The sequence below is a fragment of the Amblyomma mixtum genome, chromosome 5 (genome assembly GCF_055824585.1).
Source record: "Amblyomma mixtum isolate Tamu chromosome 5, ASM5582458v1, whole genome shotgun sequence".
NCBI classification, from domain to species: domain Eukaryota; kingdom Metazoa; phylum Arthropoda; class Arachnida; order Ixodida; family Ixodidae; genus Amblyomma; species Amblyomma mixtum.
Window position 1 is genome coordinate 108,040,570 of NC_143016.1, and position 12,559 is coordinate 108,053,128.

At 47.2% G+C, this 12,559-nt stretch overlaps 1 protein-coding gene across 1 annotated transcript; it reads right to left on the minus strand.

Moving 5' to 3' along the window:
* Window positions 1-10,756: 10,756 nt before the first annotated feature.
* LOC149343305 (uncharacterized) lies at window positions 10,757-11,503 on the minus strand. The gene is made up of 2 exons (XM_089546932.1): window positions 10,912-11,503; window positions 10,757-10,879 (listed from the first exon to the last, which is right to left on the minus strand). The coding sequence occupies exons 1-2, from the start codon at window positions 11,452-11,454 to the stop codon at window positions 10,757-10,759; spliced, it is 666 nt and encodes a 221-aa protein (XP_089403058.1). The 5' UTR covers window positions 11,455-11,503.
* Between the last annotated feature and the right edge of the window lie 1,056 nt (window positions 11,504-12,559).

Here is a 12,559-nt window from a genome sequence, read left to right on the forward strand (position 1 = left end):
CTCGACCGCTTCCGACGTGGCTGTTTCTTCGACGCACACCGAAGTGCGTCGCTTCTCACCCTCCTTTCCGCTCTTTTTGCGGTAGCTCCTCTTAACCACGTTCTTGGTGGGCAGGGACTTTGACGAGGGCGAGTCGCCCGTAGGCCCGGCGTCTTGACCGTTCCAAGGCGCCGACGACGTCTTCTTGGCCTTAGACACATCACTGTGGCAATAGTTGACCTTAAAGTCTCCGTAAGCAGCATAAGGTGCGAAACCTGTGTTACCTGCGTGTGCGTTGTGCTCGCAAAGGCTGCACGCGGGCAATAGCTGCACGGACGGTGAAGGCGGCGGCTTCGGCGGCGCCGTTTCTGTTCCGACACATTTGTTCTCGACTTTGCGGTGCTTCTTCTCGAGGGATTTCTCTTTACCCTTCTTGCCCTTGCCAGCGCCCTTTTTGACGACGCTAGGCATCGTGATGTTCGACACCGAAGAGCTCCGGCTCCTAGCAGGCATGGACACCGAAGAGCTCCGGCTCCTAGCAGGCATGGACACCGAAGAGCTCCGGCTCCTAGCAGGAATGGACGCGGAGGACAACAGGTCGCTGGAATCTTTGGCCGCAGTCGACCCGCGGCGACTTCGGGAGCCGCCCGGCGACGGCGAGCTCATGGAGCCGCTCCTGCCACGGCGGCCGGTCGCAGTGGTGATACCCACCTCCGAGCGGCGCCTGGTTTGCACGTTCTTGAGAATCCGGTCCGCATCCTTTGTTATCGCCTGCACGTCGATTGGCGACAGAGCCGTGAGCGCTTCGGGACTGATCAACTTCTCGCCCTTCAGCATGCGCTCGATCATGTCGTAGTCGCTCTTGTTGTCCAGATTCGTGTCTCCGAAGATCTGCTTGATGACCGGGTCTTCGATGACGGGTGGAGAGCCGATAGAGACCTCGCTGCGAGCGACCCGGCCTGGATCTTCCTTCGAGAAAAAAGACCTCATCATGCCGGAGCAGGGCGAGCAGCTGTCCGCAGCCCCCGAGACGGACGCTTGAGACGCTGAGTGGCTCTGAGACATTGCCTTCTTGAGGGACGTGTACTTGACCTTGGGACCCTTCTTCGAGCAAGCTTCGTTGTTCTGATCCACCGATCTTTGATGATGGCTGCAGTATTCTTGCCGCGGAAGTCGATTTTTTCCTGAAGGCTGGAGACGATGGCCCAGAGAAAAGAATAGGTGCTTTCTTGGTGCTCGTTTGGCTCGTGGTGCGTGGTGGTACTGGCGCATGCATCCCGTTCATCTTCGTTTCTTTTTTTTTTCTTCCAGCGCTGCACTACTTCGTGTTCAAAGAAAATGCTGACGGATTGGAAAGAAAGAAAAAATTTAAAGCGCTTGCTAGTCTGGTTTCATCACACGCAAGCAGCTTGTTTGGCTATCTCATTTACACATTCGTCACCAGTGAGGGCGGTGGTAGATGCCTTCTTCGTCTCCTGACAGTTGCTGAGGAAGGCTGCGCTCGGTCGTTGGTTAAGCATACCAAGGAATGCTTAGTGCACTTCTGCATGGCTTCTTCGGTGAGCCTGTCAGGCAACGTTCATGGAATGTAAGATTATGCGCCGTGAATTGCACCGGAATAGAAGGACAACACGCCATAGAGAATACCCTGCAGATAAAGGCTGTGATTATTAATTTTTTTTCCATGTGTATCGACCATCGACAATTCATTTATTTCTACAGCATTAGAGGCCCAATGAGGCCAAATTTCGTGTAGGTCATAAAATTCGCCCATTGGCTGGAGAAAAGTGACGTTACCTGACCGGGCGTGGTGTCACCTCTAGTAAAGACGTCAACAGCTGCTAATGTTATCGCATTGACAACACATAATTAGGTGTTCGTATGAATTTTCTTATCGCATATAATCATGTATTCGGTGCTCTCAAGCTGTTTGGTTTATGGTTTATGGGAGGTTTAGCGTCCCAAACCGAATCGGGCTATGTGGGACGCCATACTGAAGGGCTCCGGAAATTTCGACCGCCTGGGTTTCTTTAACGTCCGCTAACATCACACAGTACTCACGTATCTAGAATTTCACCTTCATTAAAATTCGACCGCCGCTGCCTGGATCGAACCAGCTTCCTTCGGGTCAGCAGCCGATAGCCATAACCACTGAGTCAACGCGGCGCCTACTGAAGCTGTTCTCTCGCTTGTTTCCTCTTTAAGCTATGAAGGAGATACTCTGTTCTATGAGGAATTCGGGGGGATACTTGAAGCTCGAAGCTATACCCTGTCATTTGGTTGCCGCGTGCTTAAAGGGCAACTGCATAGGCTTTAGAAATCGATGAGCTAAAAGGGGTCGAATGTGTGATACCTGCAGGTAAAGTATGTGAAGTCCTTACGGGCTATCATTTGAATTGGTGACTTAGTCGCCGATTGAAATCGAGACGACCATCAAGCTTCTCCACCGCGCACAACACTAAGTAGAGGTGGGGGGGGCATCATGACGTTATCGAAGGTACCAATACATTTCTAACCCATAAACTTTTTCTTTCATGGAAAAAAAAAACAACGGCACCAACGGCAAAGGCCTCCGTGCGTTGTTTGATAGCATCCACCTACACGGCAGGGCGTGGTTGGCTGCTGCAAAAGTTTGTAGCCTTAACTCCAGTGACGTCACACCGTGCTTCTCCGCACTCTCCCGGGGTGTGAGGAGATGCCTCGACATTTAATCGTCGATTCCGTTACTATTCTAAGTGCTAGCGCAAAAACACTTGGTTTGCTTTACCTGCAGCCTATATAGATTTGAATCCCTTAATAGTGCAGAATTCTCAAAAGGTGGTGCGTTGCCCTTTAAATGTAATAGCTTAATGACCGACCTTCTTTAACCAAATTCCAGCATAAGATAGGGTCGTTTCACGGAGGATCGTTTCTGAGTTCCCGTCAAATATTTAAGCCTCACTTTGCCTTTTCAATCTATTTTCCTTTATTAATTGCTATTTTACGTGTTTTTGCTACGGGTCGTTATTTTGAGTGTTCACTTTTTGATGCTGAAACGCATCGTGGGTTTGCATGACTGATTTCTCACCGATTCAATTTTGCATTCGCATTGCACAGCTCATCAGCACATTAATAAAGCTCACCGATGTCTTTTTAGGCGCACGCTGTGTGCGCGGCCACGCGTAGTGTAGGCTGCACGCATGACTGTGCAGGTAGGAGAGTAGGTTGTATATGTTCGCTGCCTATTCTCGCTTGGATAACAATCAACCACCCATGCCGTTCTCTATATGATGGCCACGTAATTAGGAAGAAGGTTATCCGTATAACCGGAGCGAGCATGGAACAGCAGGAAGATGAATTATCGGAATAAGTTGTAGACGAAGAAGAAGATAGTCGCGACAGCGTATAAACTTCGCCCCTTGATTCTCTTGGAGCGGGAGGCGTTGCGCCTTTGTTTGGGCCTTCCAAAATTTGTGGCGAATTCCGTTTTGTACCTGGAAGCACGTATTCCATCATTGACTTCTAGATTTCGGCTCTTAACGGTGAAAACGTTCGTAAGAATGTGCGATTCTTCGCTTCATGCCTCCAATTTGATCTTCCTTCGTCAGCCTCGGCCATTTTTCAACGAATCCTGGTCTCGTTTCCGTACCCCTCAGATATGTTTTGTGCAATCCCTCCTTGACCCCTCAAACGTCCTCATTTCGGACATCCGTCCGGTATGCGCCAACTCTTCATCTATTCAGATTGTCTTTGATGACATCTTTCCAAAACATGCAAAGTTAATGCCTTTCCATTTGCTCAGCGGTTTATTGCAGGATTACCTGCTGTGCTTTAAATCTCATGTGCTCATAGCGACAGACGCCTCACAGTGTGAAGAAAAGGCCGGTGTTGGCATTTTCTCCATCTCTCTTGACTGGTCATTCTCACTCCGCCTTCCCGATTACACCCCTATTTATTTGTCCGAATTTCTAGCAGTAGTCTTAGCGTTGCGCAAATTAAACAGCTCCTTGTCATCTGTCATAATTATGACAGATTCATTATCGTTGTGTTCCTCTCTCACCGCGTCTACAACATCTCATGCACTTCGGTTACTCAAATGCTTGGTTCCACCCCACGTGTGTTCATTACGGTTGGTCTGGGTGCCTGGGCACAGAGGAATCCATTTGAATGAGGTTGCCGATACCCTGGCGGAGTCATCTCTTCAAGGCCCAGTCGTATCTGTGCTTCCACCCAGCGCATATATTACGGCGGTCAGGTTTCGCAGGTATCTGCTCTTGAAAATTCGCAGCATCAGCTCTGACCTCCTCTCCCGAATTCCGGCATCTCCTTTACCCGTGGTGCAGTAAAGGATGGCGATCACGCAAGCTTGAGGTTTCCTTCACGCGTCTACGTTGTCGCGTGCCTCACTTAAACTTCTACCTTTCTGGCGGTCTCCCCATTGTGCCCGTTCTGCGGAGAACCCGAAACGATAGATCATTTCTCGTTGACCTGCCGCCGTTTCTCCTCTTTACGGAGCCGCCTGCTGGAGCTTCCGTTACGACAGCTTGGTCTAAGTCTGTCTCCCGGGGTTGCTCTGTCTCTTGGGGCTTCCTCCCTTGGGCACAGCAACTGGAATGTGCTCTCCGCCATGCAAAACTTCCTTACAGACACTAAACGGCTGCCGTCTTAAGCTCTGCTCTTTCTCATGATCAATATTCCTCTGGAACGAAAGCTTTCTGAAACGTGGAATATTTAGCCCCGTTCTCTATTTCAGTCACCGATCTCACAGCATTTGTTTAGCCTATTTCAATTACACATCTGAGATCCTTTCATTTATTTCCTAATTGCTATTATTATCATAATTATTTTATTTTTCCCAACCATTATTTTCTTGTTTAACATTTTGTGCTCCTATCAGTTGCCGCCTGTGTCTTGGCCAATCCCCCGCAGTGGGTACGCGCCATTATCTAGAGGACAACAACAACAACAACAACAGCAGCTGCTGTAACTAGAAGATGGCGAAGATTATATTGATTTTGAAGGACTCAATTAAAGAATTAGATATTGATAATACACAGCTGATTGCTTTCACCTCCAATTTGGTGCGGTTAAGAGAAAGAGTAGTGCACAGCCCGCTCTCAAAGCATGTTTATTGTCTGCACAGCACTTTCGACAATACTCTGTCAGTTCGAGTGCACTTCTGAATTTCGACAGCAAACAACGGCACTTCATCAACAACTGAAAAGAAATGTGCATAATCCGAGACATCGTTACGATTTGCAAGTGGTAACCGTGAAAAACCGTCAGCATTTCCAGCCTCTCGACCTTTGCGGTAAACCCAACGAAAATCGTGCGCTGCAAGCAGTAAAGCCCAGCGTTGCATGCGGGCTGCTGTCATCACTGGTACGGGCTTACCATGAGCGAGCAAGCCTACCAATGGCTGATGGTCGGAGTAAATCTCAAAGCGATGGCCGAACAGATATTTGTGGAACTTTTTCAGCCCAAAAACAACAGCCAAGGCTTCTTTTTCGATGTGAGCATACCCCTGCTCTGCTTTACTTAACGTTCTGGAAGCATAGGCAATTGGCCTTTCGTCGCTTCCAATCTTATGAAAAAGAATGGCTCCTACGTCGTAAGCCGAAGCGTGGCACACTAGTCTTATCGGCTTTTTCTGGTCGTAGTATGTCAGCACATTGCTTTGTGTCAACCAGCTCTTACTTTCTTGAAATGCTTGCTCAGCTTCCTGTGACCACTGAAATTCGTTTTCTTTTTTTAGAGCATTGTACAGAGGCTTAAGCTTAGCTGACATGTTCGGTACAAACTTCCCGTAGAAGTTAATCAAGCCCAGGTAAGCTCGCAACTGTGCCGCATCCTTTGGACTTGGTGCCTCTTTTATCGCTTTCACCTTTTCATCTTATGGCCGAACGCCCTTGTCGTCCAGAATGTGGCTTAGGTAAGAGACAGACGTCTGAAAGAATTTACACTTTTCCTTTTGCAATCGTATGTCTCTCTCTAGAAAACGTGCCAACACCCTTTCCACTCGATGAAAACATTCGTCAAATGTTGAACCCGCGATAAGTACATCATCCAAGTAGCAGCTTACCCCCTCAAGCCCTTTTAACACATCATCCATGACAGATTCGAAAATAGCAGGTGCACTTGTGATGCCATAGGGCAAGCGCGTGTACTTGAATAGCCCCAGGTGAGCATTGACAACCACCATTGATTGTGCCTCCGGATGCAGTTCCAGCTGTTGATACGCTGTCGACAAATCAAGCACTGTGAAATACTTGCATCCTGACAACTTTGCAAACAAATCTTCCATCATGGGAAGCGGATAATGGTCTGTTCGCAGGCACGGATTCAATGTAACCTTGAACCTGTTGATGAAAGCGAAATTATACATACATTCCATGAATTATCAAACTCCACTTCTTGTGACGTCAACAACATCCAGATTCGCCCAGTGAAATATATCATTGAATATATCTCTACTCCTCTTGCTTATATATATAACCTATGTCTAGAAACCGCAACCTTCCCCTCAGATATGCAAATAGCAAAGGTGACTGTCCTGTATAAAAAGGGTAATAAGAATGACTTTGGTAATTACAGACCAATTAGTATTCTTCCAGTATTTTCTAAAGGTTTAGAAAAAATTGTGCTAATACGAATGGAAAAATTTCTGCAATCTCATAACATAATTACTAGTTCACAGTATGGATTCAGACAGAATAAATCAACAGAGCTTGCCTCACGAAAAGGAATATATATTAGAACATTTTGAAAACAAAATGTTAGTATTAGGCATATTTGTGGATTTCTCGATGGCGTTCGACAGGATTAGTCACAGTATTCTTTTGGAAAAGCTTGAACTATATGGGATACGAGGACAAGCTTTGCATCTCTTGAAATCTTATTTATCATCTCGAAAACAATATGTTCAGATTAGAAACTTCAAATCATCACAACGCTCAGTTAATATCGGTGTCCCTCAGGGCAGCATCCTTGGCCCTCTGCTGTTCAATCTCTACATTAATGACATTGTAACTATTGACACTTCCGCCCGCTTTATCATTTATGCCGATGACACTACTATCCTTATACCTGGTGATACCTGTGACGATCTAAACATGCATGCTAATCGCATATTAAAGAATCTAGAGGAATGGTCAGACTCAAATTTTCTTTCAATAAATGTGTCAAAATCCAAAGCTGTAATTTTCCGTCCGAAGAATAAAACTTGTAGTGCAGAACTAGCTCTCTCTTATGAATCACAAGAAATTGAAATAGTAAAATCATTCAAATCACTTGGTGTTTATTTTCACGAAAATATGCTGTGGGATGACCATGTCAGTCATGTCATGTTGAAGACATCTAAGGTTATAGGTTTTCTATCACGCCACAAACATATTTTACCACAGACAGTCAAACTTCTCTTATATAATTCCCTGTTCTGTTCACACCTCAACTACTGCACATTAGTGTGGGCAACAACAACACATACTAACTTACACAAGATATTAGTACTTCAGAAAAAAGTCCTTCGTATAAATTATGACTTGCCCGTTAGACACACAACTCAAGATTTGGTAACTAACCTCAACATTATCACCATATTAAACCTCTATGCTTACAGACTGCTGCGCGTGTATAGACCTTTTTCAAGTGCGCGCGGCCATCTTTCGACAGCAGCGCCGTCTTGCGTCTGGCCGATTTCTCCGCCATGTTGGCTTGGGCGGCCGCCGCTGCAATACAGGCAGCGAGTACTCGCCGCGCTGTTCAGCCTTATCCGAGAGTTGATTTTTGCATGATTTTGACCTGCAAAGTGTTGCACTGTATGCACTGAGCCACTGTGAACAAAATGGCCCGTGATTCGGCTAGCGGCGACGCGGATGTTTCCCTGCAAGTTGTGCCGAAAATCGACATTGGAGGTGCGCTTCTACGCAAGTGTGTGCAATTCATTTAACGGCTTTCTGGTATCTATAATGGAGACATTTATTAATGCGAGCACGAAACTTGCTGAGCGCTTCTATGTTGTAGTTATAATTGTATAAGAAAAACCGCTCCGTTCCGAGCTAATAGCAGTGTTGCTGTCAAGCGCTCAAGCGGTCTGCTCTGCGTTGCGCCGGTGACACGAAGAGATTGAAACTGCGTTCGACCGCGTCTTTCAATACATTTTCCCTCTGCACTGTCCTAAAGAACGGTACTTTCTGTATAGGCTACATGGATAAGGCACCGCTGGAGCGCATAAGCGCACAGAATTCTGTTGCGGCTTTTGGCTTTGCATAAATTTCTTGATTACTTCGTACTAACGGTAAAATAACTGGTGAAGCGTGCAAATGTAAGGTGGTCCACTCTTAGCGGGAACATGCGAGTGTGTGGCAGTGCTCTTCGGAGCGCCAGTGCATCCGTCGGCACTGCGCGTCGAAACAGTGTCACAGGAACAGAGGAAACTGGATTTGGAGCTTCGCGTCGTCTGACATTTCGCTAAACTCGGAAAAAGATGTAGTAGAGAGGCATCTGGCCTTTGAACGCGATGTAATTTATACACTCGCAACTGGTGCACCTGTTGTGACACTCCTGAGGGGCGTATCTGCTGATTAATGCCGAAAGAGCCAGAAAGCGCGTGCGTGTGGTCGGGTGGGCATCGCGTGCCTGCTGATTGCACGTCCCTAATAGGCACATTTTTTTTAAACAATCGGCACTTTGCATTATGACGTCAGTTGCAAATAGTATTTGTTCGAAGCATGAGGTGTCACGATGCAAGGTGGACACGTCAAAGCTGCGGCCTTCAGTTTTTTAAGTCCTGCTGGTTTATCGGATATTTACTGCAAGCAAACAGCTGTGGCATTTGTGCAATGCGCTTTCAAGTACTGTGAAATAGCTATGTTTACAGTGCCGTTGTCGTTAATAATCAGTCGCCAGTGTCGGCAGTTATAACAGAAATGTTTCACGTAACCCGCAGTGCTGCTGCATCATTTACCCAAATTATTACTTATGTTTTGATTTTGCAAGGGTCACAGACGACACATATCTTAGCGACATCAGCAGTAGGTGCTCGCGTGTCAGGTACGCGTAGCTGAAACAGCCCGCAACCGCACTGCCGCCGTGGCTCTCTGTGTTCTTCACACTGCTCCGCTTCAAGCCGCCTTCGCTTCCTGTAGTTGTTTGAACAGCAGACGACTGCTCAGTGGTTTCCCGAAGACCTCGTTGCAGCTTTCATCGCATATACACCCAAATCGGGCTACTGCAGCTAAGCAACCGCGTACAGTAAACACGGAGAACCGCAGAGAACGCACGGGAAGCACGGACACCACCTTTCCGAACCAGCCAGAGAGGAGGAAAGCAACATGGCGGTGTTCGGCGCGCTGGGAGCGAGGCTAAAACTGAAAAAGGTCTATACAGTTGAGCAAAAGCGCCATGTTGACACCATTTCATCTATGGCTCCTTTGCATCAGTCCGATTCACCATATCCGCATCGCCACAAACCACAATGGGTTTTACCATTCACAAGAACTAGCTACGGTCGTCAAAGACTTAATTACCAACTACCGTATTTACAAAACCAGTTGATTGAAGCAGGCGTAAACCTCCGTGAAATCACCATCTCCTCTCTGCGTAGCATGATTGTTCATTTGGTTAAGTGCTAATACATCAACTCCTGTTTTATGAATTGCTCTCCACCCTTTTTGTTATTTGATGACTGGTCGTCTACTGTGCTGATACCCCTTTTTCGTTGCTGATACCCCCTTTTGATTTCTGTGTATTCTGTTCGGTTACAGACATTGCTTATATTGATGTTTTTGTTCATCTATGACTTGATGTTCAATTTTGTTCTTCGTTTTATGTTCTTAATGACTTGATGACTTGATGTTCAATTTAGTTCCTCGTTTTCTGTCACTGCCGTCTGAACAGGAGAGGAGAACTCCGTCAAGCGGATAGCCGCTTTTTTTCTCCCCTCCTCCATCAAATTGTATTTGATTTGGTGGAAATAAAGCATTATTATTATTATTATTATTATTATTATTATTATTATTATTATTATTATTATTATTATTATTATTATTATTATTATTATTATTAAAGTCCCCACACTGACTTTGTTGTTCGCCTTAGGCACAACTAGGGGCTTCGCCCAGTCACTTTTCTGTACAGGGACTAACACTCCCCTGTTCACAAGAGACTGCAATTCAAGTGACACGGTTTCCCTCAAAGAAAATGGCACCTGTCGCGCCTTGCAAAATACGGGGTTGCTCCCCTCCTTCAAAACCAACCTGACTGGACTACCTTTGATCAGCCCCAGAGTGGGCTCGAACACCTTTGCGTACTTCTCAAGTAGCGCCGCAACTTTGTCTAAACACACGCCATGCACATTTGACCAATCTAGCTTAAGAGCCTCCAGCCAGTCACGCCCTAGCAACGCAATGTCGGTATTGTTGTGGGTTTTAACAACAATGAGCGGGAGTTGCTTGCACTGACCATTATGTTTGACTGGAACCGTCAACTTCCCTGTGACTGTTAGCGGCGACCCACCATATGTCCTCAGCTTTATGTGGCAAGGCTCTTTAGGTAGACTGGCCCAGAATTTCCTGTATAGCGTTTCTGCAACCATGGAAACAGACGCACCCGTGTCTATTTGCATGTTAGCATTCTTCTTGGCTATCTTAAGGCAGATTTCATAATGCCCTGGGCGTTCTGCACAAGAATAGACATTGTACAACAACACTTCGTCACAATCCGCGTCCTCCACAGCTACTGAATTAGCCGCGTCTCTAGACTTGAACTTGCACATTTTCGGCAAGTGTCCGTAACGCTTTCATGCGCGACAACGATACTTGCGAAATTTGCAGTTCGATGCTTCGTGCGCTGAGCCACACCGGAAACAGTCCGGCGATTCAGACACTCTGTCCCTTGCTAGTCCTGCACCGGATGAACGCTGCTGCTGGCGTTTCCCACCGCCTGGCTTATGACGTACGGCGTCGATGTACCTTGCGTCCCTGTCGGTAGAAATTCCCGACTTTCCTTCCGCGCTAGCTCGATGCTTTTCGCAACGTCGCAGGCATCCGAAAACATCAACTTGCTTCTCTTCAGCAACTCTGCTTGCGTCGCATTGTCGCAGAGGCCCACTACAAAGCGGTCTCGCAGAGCCTCATCGAGGAATTCTCCGAATTCGCATGAAGCTGCCAATCGCCTCAACTCCATTGCATATGCTGCTATGGACTCTCCTTGATGCTGGCACCGCCGATTAAACTTGAATCGTTCTGCGATGACCATGGGCTTCGGTGCGAAATGACTTCGTAGCACTTCTACGAGTTCCGCATGTCTTGTTTTAGGCTCTAGCAAAGTCTTCAGCGTCTTGTAAGCCTTCTTGCCTATTGCCGTAATAAACATCGAGACCTTGAGGTAGTCGCTAACCTGGGAGGCCTTCAGGAAATGCTCGAACCTTTCCACGTAGGACCCAAAGTCCTCGTCTCCGTCCTCGACGAACTGGTCGAAACTTCCAAGCGTTGCCATCCCTGTGCCTCGCCCGAACGCTCTCCACGAACGCCGGTGCTTCCACGAACGCCGCGATGCGTTTTACGTAGTCCAGCAGGATCACGAACGCCGCGATGCGTTTTACGTAGTCCAGCAGGATCACGAACGCCGCGATGCGTTTTACGTAGTCCAGCAGGATCACGAACGCCGCGATGCGTTTTACGTAGTCCAGCGGGATCCCATCCTCGTCGCCAATTATGTTGTAGCCGCGGCGAGCGAAGCAGAGACAGAGCGACTAAGCAACATGTTTATTCGGCATGCTGGGCCGTACAGATTAAGAGACACGCACGAGCGATCTGCTCGCTGACTTCTTAACAAGTGCAACGCTCCCCCTCTTGGCGTTGCCATTCACACACGTCACAGCATCACGCGACACTACATACCGATCGCGCACAATGCGATTACATGATACTTCAGATGTTGATAACACACAGCTGATTGATTTCACCTCCAATTTGGTGCGGTTAATCGAAAGAGTAGTGCACAGCCCGCTCTCAAAGCATGTTTCCGAGATTCATGCATTCAACCTAGCACAGAGTTGCCGCCTTTACGGCTTCTGCGCATGTGGATTTAGGAAGTAGTAGCCGTCTTTCGATGCGAAAAAGGAAGTATCAGCCTTGGGGGCGCTAGACGGTGCAAAGTCTTACGACAGCGTAGAGCGTACTATATTTGTGAACAAACCTGGAGTGTGGATTCGACAATGTTTAAAGGCAATACTTGATGGCGCCTTCTGTTCAAACTCATGCTTTGCGGCCTGAGGCGCGCCGCAAGCGTCAGTTCTCTAGCAATTGATTTTTAATATTCTGGTTGTAGACCTACCCATTCACCAAGTTTTTTTTTTTTGACGTAGATGACATAGCCCTTTCTCTTCGGAAAAAGATATTCACACCCTCTATCAGTTATTGCAGGGCTACCTGAACACTCTAGAGGTCTGTTTAGACAAGATCAACCTAGTACTAAACGATGCACATCAGTAGCGCGCTCATGTTTCGAAGATACACTCCGTTCTACATCTCGTTAACGCATCGCTGATACCCGATTCCGCAGGTGGAACCTGTCAGATATCTAGGCGTCACATACAACA

Bases quoted from the DNA above. Each gene is read 5' to 3' on its own strand.
- LOC149343305 (XM_089546932.1), bottom strand. From the start codon at position 11,454: ATGGCAACGCTTGGAAGTTTCGACCAGTTCGTCGAGGACGGAGACGAG. The intron at 10,880-10,911 runs GTCATAAGCCAG...AAACGCCAGCAG, and splicing joins AAGGTACATCGACGCCGTAC to CAGCGTTCATCCGGTGCAGG.